This window comes from Anabrus simplex, chromosome 9 (assembly GCF_040414725.1).
Source record: "Anabrus simplex isolate iqAnaSimp1 chromosome 9, ASM4041472v1, whole genome shotgun sequence".
NCBI classification, from domain to species: Eukaryota; Metazoa; Arthropoda; class Insecta; order Orthoptera; family Tettigoniidae; genus Anabrus; species Anabrus simplex.
This window is the reverse complement of record NC_090273.1, coordinates 107,310,699-107,327,587: the sequence shown is the minus strand read 5'-3', so window position 1 is coordinate 107,327,587 and position 16,889 is coordinate 107,310,699. Positions and strand designations below refer to the sequence as shown.

The 16,889-nt window shown below is 39.5% G+C and overlaps 1 protein-coding gene across 5 annotated transcripts in view; it reads right to left on the bottom strand.

Annotated features, from left to right (window-relative positions):
• The window catches only part of Pp2A-29B (Protein phosphatase PP2A regulatory subunit A), a 177,085-nt gene that overhangs the window by 48,183 nt on the left and 112,013 nt on the right, over positions 1-16,889 (bottom strand). For all 5 annotated transcript variants that reach the window (XM_067153738.2, XM_067153736.2, XM_067153739.2 and 2 more), the window contains one exon: positions 7,801-7,955. In XM_067153738.2, coding sequence (XP_067009839.1) covers positions 7,801-7,955 — 155 coding nt within the window. The remainder of the gene's footprint in view (positions 1-7,800; positions 7,956-16,889) is intronic.

The following is a 16,889-nucleotide window of genomic DNA, read 5'->3' as shown; positions in this document are numbered from 1 at the left end:
GTGCCGGGATGTGCCCGAGGACTTCGGCTCGCCATGTGCAGGTCTTTTGATTCGACGCCCGTAGGCGACCTGCGCGTCATGATGGGGGTGAAATGATGTTGAAGAGAGAGAGAGACACACCCCAGTTCCCGTACCAGGGGAATTAACCAATTACGGTTAAAATTCCCAACCTTGCCGGGAATCGAACCCAGGGCCCCTGTGACCAAAGGCCAGCACGCTAACCATTTAGCCGTGGAGCCGGACATTCCTACAGATGAGGGGCAAGTATTAAAAGGTGTGAAAAACACGTAAGAACAAATATGAAAATCTTTTCCGCTAGGGCTTATAAAATAAGTGCACTGACAGGTGTGAAAAACACCAGACAACAAAAATGAAAACATGTGCAAGGGAGAGAGGGATAATTTCAAAGCAGTATTGCAGATCGGTCTTTCTAAAACAAATAATAGTAGAAGCCTTTTATTTCAGACCAGTGGGTTAATAAACATATTCTGGCCACATTCTTAGACAATGAATTCGAGGTTACACTCTACCCTGCTGTGTGACCAGGAGGAATGACTTTGGCCACCCTTTCAAATAAACTTCGACCAACTCAAGTGATCAAGTCTAAACTCGAAGGTGCGAGTTCAACATTCGCAACCTCTGTGCGCTTTAAGATGCGGACACCTGGTAGATTTCAATTTTGTCTTTATTAGTACAGAATTTCACGACTTTTTCTATATCCATAACCAGGCTATTGCAAGACAAATGTGCACCTCGCCAGCCAATTTCGCACGATTATGTTCTTAATCCAGGTGTAGGCTACTGTATCACGTGACAAATACCGTATTTACTCGTATATTAGAACCCCCTGGCTTTTCAAGACGAAGAAAATGAAAAAAAAAAAATCTTGCATACAAGACCCTCCCCCAACGTAATCCATCACAGAAGAACAGCGATTCTGCTTTGAAGCTCTTATTACATTGCACAAATTTGTAAATAGTTTCGTCCGTACAACCCTCGCTATGAAAACACGTCGAAGTCACGCGGTACATCTGTATTTTGTAGTTAAGAAATGTCCACCTTCGTAGCATAGGCCTAAACTGTGTATTACCCTTCGGTTACAGCGAGAGCCCTATCACTGATATATCCGTTATTACGAGTGATTACATGTACATGATTATTCTGTTATCGATATTTATGCATCCAGCGATTATATTACATGCTATCAATTACTTTTGGTATTGTTTCCTTGCTATGTCCACTAATGAGCTCTCTTGTTGACATTCGAAGGCGATAAGTTCAGTATCATGTATATTTATTAAAATCCTCATATTCAATACAATATAAAGTTTTTATAATAAATTATATCTTGTCATAATATTGAGACATGTTTCACCAACTAGCTGGGCATCATCAGCCTTTATCTTGTACCTCTTAATCATTAATCAGATACTACATTATACAGAGTTAAAAAAAAATCCATATTACATGTTCTTAATTAATAGTTTGAGTATTTGTATAATAAAAACATGTAAGAATTCAGCTTGGCTGAGATGGTTAATTACTGTATCATTGCGACGTAAAAAAAAAAGAAATCGGAAAGGCTGTTCCCATGTTCTCATTTCTCTACGTGTGTTTGAAATATGTATTCATGGTACATGTATGGTTAGGTTAGGTGACTCTGAAGAAGAAAACTGGAACGTTTGCCACAGAAGCCTCTGGAGTGATACTATAATTTTTTCGGAATGACATTTCTAGTAGTATCGCATTTTGAAAAATAGTAAACGAGTAGGTAGTAATGTGGATATCAACTGCAAAAACACAAGTTTTGAACAATCTGATTGCTGTTTCATACCTATTTCGATGTGTATGGGGGTTTTCCCCGACTTTTACGAAAGATCAAACGTAATGACAATCCGTTATGAGGCGAACAAAGAAGGAAATGTAAATCATTAATCAAGAAAACAAGAACGGAGTACATTGAGGAAGACACCAAGAGACGTGCTGCAAACGCCCAAATAGACCCATTCCTAGTGCTTAGGAAACCAAAAATTTCAGCAACAAATAATATCTCAATGGAGTCATGGGAAAACCATTTCAAAGGCATTCTCAACCTCCAACACCGATCAACAGCTTTTGAATTAACTCCAGTAACAATGACGGGAAATCACATCCCCATAACGAGGCAGGAAATATATAATACAATAACAGCAGCAAAAAATGAAAAGGCCCCCGGCCCAGACAGCATCTGCACAGAACACCTGAAAGACTCTCTACCTGTCATGCTAGACTACTGGGTAGAACTATTCAACACATGCATGCACACTGGGGAAATTCCAGAGCAATGGAGATTGTCAACAATCAAAATGATGTTCAAGAAAGGAGACTCTGATAATCCAGATTCATATCGAGGTATAGCCCTCAAAAATATATCATTCAAAATGGTCATGAAAGTCTTAACAACCAGGCTTGCAGAAGAAATAGACTCCCATATACCAGAAAATGAATTCGGCTTCCGAAAGGGAAGAAGCACACTACATGCCGTAAAATACCTAATGGAGCAAGTCCAAGATACATTGAGGCATCCAGGAAAGAAATATTTTCTAGTCTTCATAGACTATCGTAAGGCTTTTGACACTGTTGATAGAGCAACATTTGTTCGGAAACTCAATTACCTAATAGGGGCTACACATCCGATAGCAATCATAATCTCAAATATCCTCAAATATAACTATGTCCAAACATCAGACAACAAAAAACTATCCAAACATGTAACCTGAACAAACGGAGTCCTACAAGGTGACCCAATCAGCCCAATTTTATTCAACATCATGACAGCAGACATCACAGAAATAATCATAGATACCTCAGCATTGTTTATACTTTACGCAGATGATATGGCAATAGGCTCAGAAAACATAGAAGAGCTCCAAGAGGTCCTCAACAGGCTCGCATCATGGGCAGAAAGAAATGGTTTGCAAGTAAACCACAACAAAACTAAACAAATGACTTTTAGGAAAGGAGGAAAACATGCACTTAAAAATACAATAACCATGCACAACAAACCTTTAGAAGTAGTGCCAAAATACAAGTACCTTGGAGTCACCCTTTAACTACTCTAACATCCTACAATACCCACGTCAAGGAAAGAGCACCCACAGCAATAAAAGCCATCTACAACATTCAACCACCTGAACAAATATCATTGGGTGCAGCAATGCTACTGTTCAAGAAAGCCATATCACCAATAGCAACCTATGGGATTAGCATCACCTGGGAAAAACTCACTCAGCGACCTGATGACAATAGAGAAAGTCAAGGCCCGATATCTCAAAGAGAATGGTAGGCATTGGGAAGTCAGCCCCTTCAAGGTTAACATATGTTCTAACCAAAGAGGACTACTTCATTGACGATATCAAAACACAGTTTTGTCTACTAAACACTAAGCCCTACAAGAATGCACACCGAACCTTAAATGAGAAACAAAATGCTATCTGGTCCGACTTCTACTCTACGGACGCCATGATGACAGATGATTGGAAGCAAGCAAATTACGAGCTACGACACATAATCACACGTTACGCCACATGGATTTCACCACAGATTCTGCCAAACCAAAAACTTCCACCAGCTGAACAAAGACTGTATACGTAACCTGTGCAATGATCATTGTGAAAGACACCATGCACAAAACTGCAAAATGAGGACAACCTCAATAATAAGAATGGCATTAGCGTAACTGACCATCTGTACAAAAATTGTTTTTACACATTGTGCGCTTTTTCATTTAATAATAATAAAATACAGCATTTCGTGAGAAACTGCATATTCAACGTTGAGTAACGAAATATTTTAAGCAGATCCTCCTCTACTTTCGAAAGCTTGCTGATTTTTGGTCCGCGAAATGCTTTGCGAGAATTGTTGGTCGCTTGAAGTACACTTCTCTGTCACCACAGTAACGCACATTGCATTCGAACACTGAATACTTGAGGCCTGCTGCCCTATTCCTGTATGTTTCAGCATAACTGATCACTGCGAGTTATGATGCAGTATTACTTGAGTACTTGCTCACTGTGGACTAACAAACAATTCTGAGATCCCAGAAAATGCATGTCACAAACCCGAAAAACTCATAAAAAATGTTTGTACCAGACTAGTCACATCCGCGCCGATTCTCTCACTGAACAAGTTGAGGAGGATTTCCTACTGGCTGATAACAGCGTATTTCCCAGTCTTTAGAATACCCGATTTATTACATGTAATAAATCTCACTGTAGACCGTAATGGATATCAGATAATAAGAACAATAGTATACACCACCTTTCCAATACTTATCAGTCCTTATATTTAGGATACAAATATTACAACTGGTGTTGTAAGTTGGAACATGTTTCACTTAACTCTAACTGCTAGGTTCGCGTTTATGTTCTGTTGTTTGGCGCGAATTCTATGATTACGTGTGTTACTGCAACATGTTTTATGAGAAGAAATAACATATTAAACTTCATTTTATAAGGTAAGACCTTATCTAACATGAAATATAAAGAGTTTTGTCATTTTTTAAATTTATTTGATCTCGCGATTTGCAGTATATGGACGGTTGCTGAGATGCATTTAACATTTGTTTAGTGACGTGCTTCCAAATTACCGCCATGGTGGTGGTGGTGGTTATTGTTTTAAGAGTACAACTAGGCAACCACTCTCAATTTAACACTAATCAGAGAGAAAAACAGAAAGAGACCCAACACTTCGAAAAATGAAAGTATCGGCCAAAGGAAGACAAGGGACAAGAACAGCGTGAAAATGAAACACTCCCTAGGCCTAGGAAACTTAATAGCGTCGGGGTCGGCAAAGAAGTAGAGTTGACCAAGGAAGGTCGGATAGGATAGATGAAAGTGAGGAGCTGGCACAAGTAAATGGAAGAACTGCCGGGACTCAGCTAAGGGCCCCGTGGTAGCCGACCCACGCTCCAAATTTCAGAGCCTCTGGGGCCAATTACCGTCAAGTTTCTCTTTCCATTCTGTAGGTTAAGATGGTTTATTGTTGCGTGCCTAACTGCACATGACAAAGCAAAGAAATATACACAAATATAAACGTTCATATTTTTTCCTGAAGATCCGAGTTTACGGGAGGAATGGAGGCTTGCTATTTCTCGACAGGTCAGCAGAAAATGATCTCTTTGGGCTCCTAATGATAACTCCAGAATATGTAGCTTGCACTTTGTCGAATAAGATTACAGTGTAAGTACTGTGAGAGGAATTCTGCTCCCCGACAAAGTGCCGACGCAAATTCGTCTTCTTAAAAATGTATTAATATTTACAGCGCGGGCGTTAGGATATCTCGGAAAATGTAACCTTGTCCGAAAACTGAAATTCCTTACCGGTCCAAAGTTTAAAGAGACGTTTCAGTGCCGCGACTGTGAACAGGCACATATTGCATACGTTATACTTACAAAAAATTTCCAGGCCTGTTCTTGATAATGCAAAGAAAATGACTAATGACTGATTAGTTAAACAAATAATGGATGTGCAGAAGAGTGTTGAAATTATAGGAATACCGGTAGGGAAAAATCGGGTGAGTACCTCTATTTAGGCCTATTTCCCTATTCTTTATTCTTGTATGATAAACAAGTGCAAAATGAAAGAAATCTATGAAGTGTAGTGTGTTCTAAGTTGTTTTATATATTTATATCTGATTCACACCGGGCATAATGATAATCAAAATGTATTACTTCGCGTTATTGTATGAATCTTCAATATAAGGATATAGACAGAACATAAACGCGATCCAAGCGGACATCGCCTGAACTACTTTGTTCGCCCAGAAATGTGTCGGCTTGCCCAGGCCTTCTATTATAGCGTAGGCAACGGTTTAAAAGAACTGGATATTTGCCGAGCTCGATAGCTGCAGTTGCTTAAGTGCGGCCAGTAGGCTACCCAGTATTCGGGAGATAGTGGTTACGAACTCCATTGTCGGCAGCCCTGAAGATGGTTTTCCGTGGTTTCCCATTTTCATACCAGGAAAATGCGGGGTCTGGACCTTAAGGCCACTTTCCTGTCCTCGTTCCCATAAGACCTATCTGTGCTGGTGCCCCCTATCTGTGCTAGTGCGACATAAAGCCAACAGCAAAAAAAAACTTTAGGCTAAGGTTTATATTGTCTGAGGATGCTTACAGCAGTTACGCAAAACATGTCCCAACTTATAACACCAGTTGTAATGTTTGTATCCTATATACAAGGACTGATAGGTAGTGAAAAGTTGGTGTATATTATTGTTCTTATTCTAACGTTTATAATATTACCAGATTTATTTCAAAACGCATCCGGAGCTGCACAATGATGTTCGAAGAAGTGGGTGCGTCACATATGGGAGCATTTCTTTTTCTCAACTTTGGACCCAAAAATATTGGGATGCATAAATTATGCAATGGCATCAATTATGCGAGAAAATACGGTACCTCATTAAAAACAAAGCGTAATGTAATAACACTATTCATTCGTTTAATGAAAATTAAAAGTCTATCAGTGGAGTCGACCCGCAATGCCTCAGTCTCAGAAACTGACGGAAAACAATAGTAATACTGACAAAGAGACTACTTCTATAGCTCAATATAATGAATAGATGATGCTTGCAAGCTAAAGGGGTCCAAGATATAGATCATCAGCCTCTCATTATGGTACTTATCGCTTGGAAAATAGAACCATGGTATTTGTCATGGTGTGGTACTAATCAGAAGTATCGTAGACTCGCGGTATTCCACACATTATGCTACTACTCACAAGTAATGAAATTTGCACATGTAATACAGACCTATGGTGTTTCGCACATGGCAGCGCCATTTACAGGCAACACAAACCTATGGTTTTCATCACTTAAGTGTACTAACCACAGGAACTCGTACTAATCCCGTGGTGTTCCATGTATAGTGGGTACTAATCATAGGCAAGCCAGAACCCTGGTGTCGGCCATATAGTGCTACTAATCACAGGTACCGTAAAAACCTGACCGCGTGGTGCTCCTGCGTGCTACTAATCACAAACCTATTTGGTACCTAACATAGTGGTACAACGCGCAAGGAATAGAGACCCATGGAGTTCCCCGCGTGGTGGTACTAATCACAAGTAGTTTCATGGTTCTTACCCAATCATCCCTAGGTCGCCCCTTTCAGTCGCCTGTTACGAATACAGGGGATACCGTGGGTGTATTCTTCGTCTACGTCCCCCACCCACAGGGGGTTGGGGTTGTGTGTTAGGTCCGCGAGAGGTATTTTATTTCCCTCTAGTCCGCCGGCAAGCCGGTTAGGACCCCCCCCATCCGCCACCTGGGACGCGCCACGTGGGAGTATATCCTTTCCCCCTGCTATGCCAGCGTAGTAGGTTCGTGGTGTCCTGTATGTCATTAATACCCACACAGGCTAGGTTTAAAAAATTAAGTCCACACAACTGCTTCATGCACCTTACTGGTTTTTAGGTTTGGAAAGATTGAGAAAATGATGATGAAATATTACACTGAACAACTGACTTTGGACAGGAGCGCATGGTAATGGCTGAAGAGTAATAGGGATATTAAAAGGAGAAGAGCAACATTTGCCCAGACTGTGCTGCATATGGATAGGGCGAAACAATGATGATCAACAAAGCTAGAGAAATGTTAATATATGCCTATTGTACGTCACTAAACTATTAAAATATACCAAGGCAAGAAAGGAAAAGTACATTTTCTAGAACAGAACCCAGTATCTCCAGCAACAATCCTGAAATGCACAAATATGAAATATAAAAAAGCGTGATGAAACTAAATTCAAAACATAGGAATACTCACATTAATACAGAAAAGGCAGGTCATTCTATGAAGGTAATTCTGATCCCTGGACATAGCCAAAACCTTAGGAATGACTGTATTCTGGGCCCACTCCGGTCCAAATTTCTCTACAAGTTTCTTTAGATTTAGCGTAGCTGCCTCCCGGATAGCATACACTAAAATAAAAATATGATAATTATTGTATGATTAATAACACAAGCAAATCTTTCTGATGGCTCTTATGTTACAATTTAGGTACATCAAAATGTTGTGTGTATGCAACATTACAGTAGTTTTGAAATGAAACAATGGCATATAGAATTGTATAAATGTTCAGGATGTTTACAGTTGAAAAAATATACAGTTCTGAATGCCTAGCATTGCCTTCAATGCTTCTTTGACAATAACAAATAATATGAATTAACTAAAATATGCTGTATTTGTACAGTGCAAATGTTTCCAAATGAAAAACTGTTTGTCCTTCACAAGTCCACTGGTGTTACTCAACCTGGATGGCAACATTAGCCATGTCCCTGCAGTGAACGTACAATGCCCAATGGCGATTATCACCAATATCACAGACGTCAGTCCAATGGGCAGTCCATATTTTATAACATCCAAAAATCCAAATACCATGATGCTACAGTCCTGATAAGCCTTGGTCTACAAAGCGACCACTGCAAAACCCCTAAGCCTTCATATCATAAGGTGATGCACGGTCACAACAATGAATCTGCTCAGTCATTATTCTTGGCTATGTAGATCAGGGTTGTTATCTCACCCTCAGAGAACTCAAATGTTATCATTAGCAGGCAGATGTTGATTTTTTTTCTTTCCTGCCCGTACATGTATCCATACAATGGGCACCCCGAGCTCATTCAGGGTTGGCTCACCTGACTTGGAGAGTATGTCCGACGTTCTTGAACTGGATCTAATGGCACTTTACTTTTCCTTAAGGCAGCCGCAGCAGTTCGTTTCCATGTTGCCTTAGGACGCACTCTTCCTCCCTTCGATGGCAAGCATTTTCTGTTGATGAACTAAAAAAAATTACTGAAAATGATTCTTAGTCACCAACAACTGCCGATTAGTTTGCTTGACCATGAAACACATTGAGCAGCGAGCTAGAATAACACAGAGACGCTGTATGCCTAACATCAGCGCTCCTTGCGGAGGCAAGTTCATAAACAGCAGCCATGTTCCTAGTTATCAAACAAAGAGAGTCAGCACGAGAACATACAATCAGGTAGTGGGGAGACTGTGCGTGGCGACTTAACATCATTAAGTTTCGAGAAGTACAAACTTAGATTTTCACCTTGAAGAATGTCAGCTGTATGCTTAGCATATGTATTGTGATTGATAACGCTCCCCTTTTCTGACTTATCATAAGTGATGATTTCTTGATACCTGTTTATCTTTGCACTTGAGTGTTCAGTTTTGTTGCCATATGAAGTTGGTGCACGATTCACTGAAGTATGATATTCAGGTTCTTTCTTTTTTTTTCTCTCCACAATGGTCCTGGAGGCTATGAGTCACATTCTGTCTCTTATGCATGGGCACTGGTCCGATATAGGCCGATTTCAGTCAAACATACACCAAGCATGATAAATACAGTATTTTACTGCTGTATGTGAAATTTATGGAGTGTTTATTGTAGCCATCAGTTCCATTAACGTTTAAAATTAGGCTGCAGTTCATAGTGGACAACTTTCGAGGTTACCTTTACCGAGCGAGTTGGCCGCGCTGTTACGGGAGCACAGCTGTGAGCTTGAATTTGGGATTTAGGGCCGAATTCATAGCCAGCACTTATATATATAAGTGGAACCCTTAAGTAATAAGGGATCACTTATAGTAAGTATTCACTTATATGAGTTTACATTTCATAGACAGCACTTACAGAGCACACTCATTGATACAGTATCACTGGAGATGTGGCAATGCTGTATATTATGCCCATGCTTCCTGGATCGTGTAGTTCTGGCTACCGAATAGTGGGATGATCTATTGTGTTTTGTTTATCGAAGGCCATCGCGCATACGCGTGCAAAATTTTTGAGGTTAAAAGATCGTCTATATTGGATTTGATTATCGGAATGGATAATAAAACAGCGAGCTGAGACAGCACCTGCAAGAACTTGTGTCGAAGTACAGTACATGCACATAAAATAGAACAAGTAGACCGACGCAGTTTCTCATCAGAATATGATTGACGTTGGAAAAACTTGTTGTGGACAATGCAAACTACGAAAATGCCCAGAGTCTAATTTTCTTCTTAATATGTTTACAGTTATCCAGGCACTCGAACCTATATAAATATTCATCCAAATGTAAAATATCTAGCCCTACAACGCTTTTAATGATTTGACAAATATATCCGTAGCCGTTACGTTGTAATAGGCCTAATTACTTCCCCAATGAAATGGAATTAGTATGTTTTGATGTGAGATGCCATAATTTCAGAAACTTCTGATATATACCGGCAAACAATTGGTTGATATAGATGTTGATTCCCATGGGGAATCTGAAATATTTGTCCTGAATGAGCAAATTTATAATACCAATATAAATGGTCCGTTATTGGACATTATAAATTTTCCAGCTAGCTCATTCTTGGTTGCCAGCGTTTCGCACACGAGGGATACTTAGATACTTAGTTCACTACAGATCAGATAGGCGTCTGCTGTATCATCGAAAAATCCCCGGAAAACTCCTATATTCCTAACAGATTTCCTGAATTTGAAGTCGGTTAAGATATAGTCTATTATGGATTTGGTACCCCTAGCCTCCCATGTGTAGCGGTGAATAGCCTTATGCTTGAAGAAGAATGTATTCGTAACTGCTAAACCCGTACTAGCACAGAAGTCCAGCAAATGCTTCCCATTCCCATTAGCTTCCATATCTTCCCCACATTTACCAATCACCCTTTCGTATCCTTTATTTCTATTCCCAACTCTCGCATTGAAATCGCCCATTAGCAGTATTCTATCCTTGCTGTTGAGCCTGACCACGATGTCACTCGATGCTTCATAAAACTTGTCAACTTCCTCCTCATCTGCACCCTCACATGGTGAATACACGGAGACGATTCTAGTCCTAATTCCTCCAACTGACAAATCTACCCACATCATTCGCTCATTTACATGCCTAACAGAAACTATGTTGCGTGCAATGGTATTCCTGATAAAGAGCCCTACCCCAGACTCTGCCCTTCCCTTTCTAACACCCGTCAAGTACACTTTATAATCTCCTATCTCTTCCTCATTATCTCACCTTACCCGAATATCACTTACACCTAGCACATCCAGATGCATCCTCTTTGCTGACTCAGCCAGTTCTACTTTCTTCCATAAGCCCCATCAATATTGATAGCTCCCCATCGAATTCCATTTTGTTCACCAAGTTGTTTCCAAGGAGTCCCCCGCCTGTCAAATGGGAGTGGGACTCTGTTACTCCCATAGGTCTGAGGCTTGCTTAACACGTTCGCGGCCGCTCGGATATCGGCAACCATTACCGTGGTACCGTAATACTTTGTTTCGCTTAAAGGACATAATTTCTGTGTCCTTATGCATTTTAGATTATTATTTTAATTATTTCAATATTATTTATGTGCATACGAGCCATGACGCACACGCTGCGTCAGCGGCACTACTGATGAGTTTTTCGCCTTCGGTGCCGTTTGACGCAGCGTGTGCGTCATGACTGGTAATGAAGTGGAACGAGGAAAATAATGTTTTGTTCGATTGTAGAACTTCTTTACAGCAGAAAAATAAGTTTTTGAACATTTCACACAAAAATATTGTGCAGTAGAATCTTATTATTGCTGTGTGAACAATGTATACTTACATTAGGCCTACTCCATAAGCTGTACAATGTAACTAGTCAATACAGTGTGGTACATTCCAGTGACGTTTCCTTGCAAAAATTACTCTTCTGCAAATGAGTTACATTCAGTTACAATGTTATTCAGCAAGTTGTCATCTGCAAGCAAGCGAAAATAATCAATAGGTTTCGTGTCACGTGGCAGTGGAACCTTCATTTCCGGCCGACCAATAAAGTTTGTTTCATTGAGGACGAATCTGAACTCCAAGAAATGACCCCTGAAATATTGCACATAATATTTGGCGGGAGATTAGGAGATGAGATATTACTTACTTCTTCCTCATCTTCTGTAATGTGAGAACAGGGAGTAGACACTCGACACACACATCACTAATAATACCAATATAAATGGTCCATTATTGGACATTATAAATTTTCCTGCTAACTCATTCTTGGTTGCCAGCGCCCCGTCCTCGTGTGCTAGGGTGGGCTCATCAGTTGGTACCTAGCACACCTACCAACACGCTGGCTAGTGCATACCGTGGAGGCCACTGCGTAGGCTAACTGGAGCCACCGGCAGTGCCAATGCACTAAGAGACTTTGTCTCATCAGCAAAAATTGATGCCTGCTTGGCCATCGCCTGTTTATCCCGCTTCTCTTCCGGAGAGAAGTTTCTGAAACTTCACTGTTCTCTCTTGATATCGCAGAATGGTATGCCACTTGTAATGGCTACAGAGATTGTAACTAACAATTGATCTGATGCCCGGATGGCACATATGTTTAATAACACCGTAACAATGCACAGATGAGAGGTCTGTTTGTTTACATACATATTGGCGGAAATACGAGCTTTAGGCCCGGTTGTATAAAAACATCTGACTGGAGATCAATTAAGAACTTAGTTCTGAAAATGAAATGAGATTACAACTTCATCGCGTTATATAAAACTGAACTTGGTTTACACATGTGTAGTTCAAATGTAATCGGAGTTCAAAATAGTGGACGTGGCAACACCGCAAAACAAATGAAATACGAAATAGCTCGGCCTTTTGGATAATACATAAATGGCGGGATGACCTGGCCGTGACTGTAAACAAATGAAATACGAAACTGCCGTGACTGCCGAAGAAGGAGAAGAAGAAATATTGAAATCTCGCGAAGTAAATATGGAAGGAAATTCAAAGGAGCGTTCTGCAAATTTCACACCGAAATAAAAGGACGATCTGGTGGATATTGTACTATCGAGGTACAAACATATAATAGAAAATAAAAGAACCGATATGGTGACATCAAAGTTGAAAGAGAAAGCCGTTGACTTGTCAATTTAAAGAGATCTCCAACAACCATCTGAAAACTTCTTGTAGCATAAAACATACACATGGGTGACAGGGGATAATTTCTTTGAGTAGGTTTTTGTAGTGTGTCCCTTAACTTCAGTTCCAGTCGTTCCTCAACATCTTTCGAGAAACAAAATCTCATTTTGAACATTTGATCACTCATTTCAATCATCGGATTCTGTCTGTACCGAAAGACGCGAGGGGCTCATCGTAAAATCAACTCTTCTTCATCAGACGAAAATTTCAGAATAATGCGACATCCCTGCTAAAGAATATATATATATATATTTATTTATTTATTTATTTATTACACAGTTGCTTTGTTTTGTAAACTTGAAACATAATTTAAAATAATTCATTATTGAAGCAGTATCATAAAACTAAGTAACAACGTGTTGGTATGGCAGTAGGCTATTCACATAACCTCGCTTCTGAAAAAATCTAGCGATCTTTAGCAATATTATTTAACTACTAGCATTCAAGATATTTATAACTCATCTCGATATTATTAAAGCGTGGTATTCTTACGCAGATACGATACAAGGAAACACTTCTCAAGTCTTCAGGGCTAGTTCAATGTTTAATATGAACGATAATGATCTAGGTTCAAGGAGATTAACCGACGAATATTTGCCAGTCAAATCTGAACTTAGATCGAGACGAGATGATCTTAGATTAGCGTTTATACAACGGATAATCGAAGTTCAACTTGACTGGCAGCCATTTTTCCTCGTTAAACTCAGATCAAATGTTTTATACAACCGGGCCTTAATGTTTGGCGTGGAGTGTGACACACGTGTCGTCATCGGCACTGAGTAGAAGTGGAGTCATGACGCATGTGTGTCGTCATCGGCCGCGAACGTGTTAAAATGTTCTGAGCTCGGTAAATTCATGAAGCCGGATGCTACCCTACTTATACATAGTCCAAGTGGGGATCTCTCCTCTAACGGGTTATGGACCACTGGTGGATTGTATAGTCCTAGCCGCCTGAGCACAAGGAGGGCCATAACTCAGAATATGTCCGAGATGCCCACTCCCATTCCACAGCAACTGGTATCCCGACTGTCAGGACCACTTACTAGGCCACTCAGCCGTTGCCCATGGTTCACAAACTAGGACGTGACTACAGTAACCCACAAAAAAAAAGTTCTCGTTCATTTCAAATTTCCTTTACAGAACAGCAGTTGACGGGTATTATTAATCGACTCCGACATCGCCTTCGAATGTTGACGAGAGAACTCGCTAGTGCACACAGCGAGGAAACGCATGCATGCATGCATTATAACTGCTGGAGTGCATAAATATCGGCAACGGAAAAAATCGTGCGCACTTAATCGCTCGTAATAACAGATGCGTCAGTGATAGGGCTCTCGCTGTAACCGAAGGACGATACACAGTTTAATATAGGAATTTTGAAGGGACAGAAAACAATGTCGCTATAGCGGAGTTCACGTTATATGCCGTGCTCGCTATAGCGGACTTCTACCGTATTTCTTTTTCAGGTATATTCTGTTATATGTTTTCCGAGTCAGGAATTTTCTAAATTGTATTTATCCGTAAATTAGTCTCGACAGACTAATGAAGCTAAGGTATAAGTTAACTGAATCAGAACTGACAAGAAATTGCCTTCACTATATCAAACAAAATCAGAATCTCAATAAATGTCTAGCACTGACCATTTGTAACAATTTTTTCTGCGAGCACCATTACAGTTCGGAAAATACTTTTTAGATAACCTTGACTGACTATCTTTCTACACCCATTTCAAAATGTTTGAAATAAGAACCATGTTCATATTTTACAAATGAATCGCTGGAGCTGAAAAAGCATTAGGTCGAAATTGTACATTTTTCCAACATTCAGTATTCTGAATTATTGATACAAGGGCCTTCAAACGGCAAAAGAATGAAGTCAGCCTTCTCTTTATCCCAGAAACCACTGATAAGTGTAGCACTATCAGAGGAGGTAAGCATGCAGTCAATGACTTGCTGCCTTTCAGTGCCCTATTCCTTAAAGTTGGCCTCACTGCAAGATTCTCATGTGGTACATAATTTTGCAGCATTTCCTGGTTGCTCATTGTTTGCTTTAGATAACCTGATTATAGGAAGCAAACAAGTGTCAAATCTACATATGACTATTATAGGAAGAGTGTGTCACTAACAGGTTTCTTGAAAGAGCACATTCATATTTACCTTCCCACAAAAAGTTTGGTGTATCAAAAAATAAAATAAAAATGTTGACGCATTATATCCTCACACCAAAGAGTATGTACAGATTACAGCTAATAGTAGATAGAATGTAGAAGTTGTCAGGGAATTTGATGAGGTAATACATTTTGATGAATGGTGGCCACCCCCGTTCAAGAAGACGGTCATATCAAAGGAAAGTGAAAAACTTACTAGAAGCCAGAAACAACTATTTAAACCCGTGGAATTCAAACAGTTCAAATACAACAGCATCCAGACTGGAGTGGTTGAAGCATCTATCTTCATATACTTCCAGTCATGCACACATTTTTTCTGGGAAACCTAAAATCTATATAAATAAGAGTTTTGTCAGTACATTGCTCAGATTTGAAAAGAATGGTATTTCTGTGTCTGTCATTTCCATAGTAACAAGGAAATGCATTTTTTTACTTTCCGCAATGACTGTCCATATGTATGTACATGCATCGCGAGAAAACGGCTGAAGAGAATTTAATGAAAAACGATACGTAAAGTCGGGGGATGAGCCACTACAATCTAGGCTATAAATCATTTTATCCACTCTGAGCGAAATGGTAGTTCAGGGGAAGGCCTAAAATTCAATTCTCAAATATTTATATTATCAGTGGTCTTATCGATAAATACTGTACTACATAAATAAAGTTATATAGAATTAAATTGCCGATCATTTATGTCTTAGTATAGATAAGAAATGTGTTTTTCCACCAATCAACACACAATTTATTTTAATAGTTAATAGTTTAAACTATACTTTGAATCTGTCAATACGAAAATGAAATTTATAAATAATTTATAAATAGTAACATTTATGTCTTATACATTTTTACCGTACGGGCTATGGTAACACATATTCACGAATTTGTATTTTTGTTACCAAGTCCATATCAACGCCGAGCCACTACAAAATCGGGTAACAGAATTTAATAAAAATCGGTATATAGAGTAGGGGAATAAGAAACTACAGTCTAAGATATAAACAATAAAATTGTAGTTTAGGGGAAGACCCCTAAAATTTAATTTTTAAATACCTATGTTATTGGACCTATTGAAAAGTACTACAGAACAAAAGTTATAGAGAATACAATTTATGATCATTTATATTTTATTCAGTTTTACCGTACCGACTATGATAAGAGTGGTATCACAAAGTCGGAAGGAAACGAAATGTGAAGGCCTACAGTATCGAAAGTGCATACCATTGATCAACAATAAAATTACATTGACCACTGTTTGTTGTGATGTTCTTTGTCTCATACTGCCACTCAACTCCGATAGATGGGATTGTTGCTGCGTACCGAAATAAAACAGCCTGACTGAATATTGGCAGGAAAGAGCTGGGGAGTTAGTAAACTTTCTTCTTTAGTATGCCATTCCTCTGGTTCATACATTTTCTGATACTGCAGGTGCGTAACACGCTGGTTAATCGTAATATTCCAGCTATTCGATCCCTACTCTGACACGCTGTTTTGAATGAGCAGTGTGCACACTTAAGGCAGAAGCTCACTTAGTAGTATGTATGACCTGGTCTAGAATTACAAATTAGGCCTTTTCTAAAGTTTAGCACCACAATTCACTAAGTAACTCAAAATTCAACCCTGAAGAGAGCCGTTTCTCAACAAAAACTTGTTCCTCTTCACTTTTATTAAATTCTACATTCAATTTCTAGCAAATTAGCAGTGAAGAGGAGGTTTCTCCTCTGGCTTGGAGGAAAAATTTGGCTGCAAATCAGATTT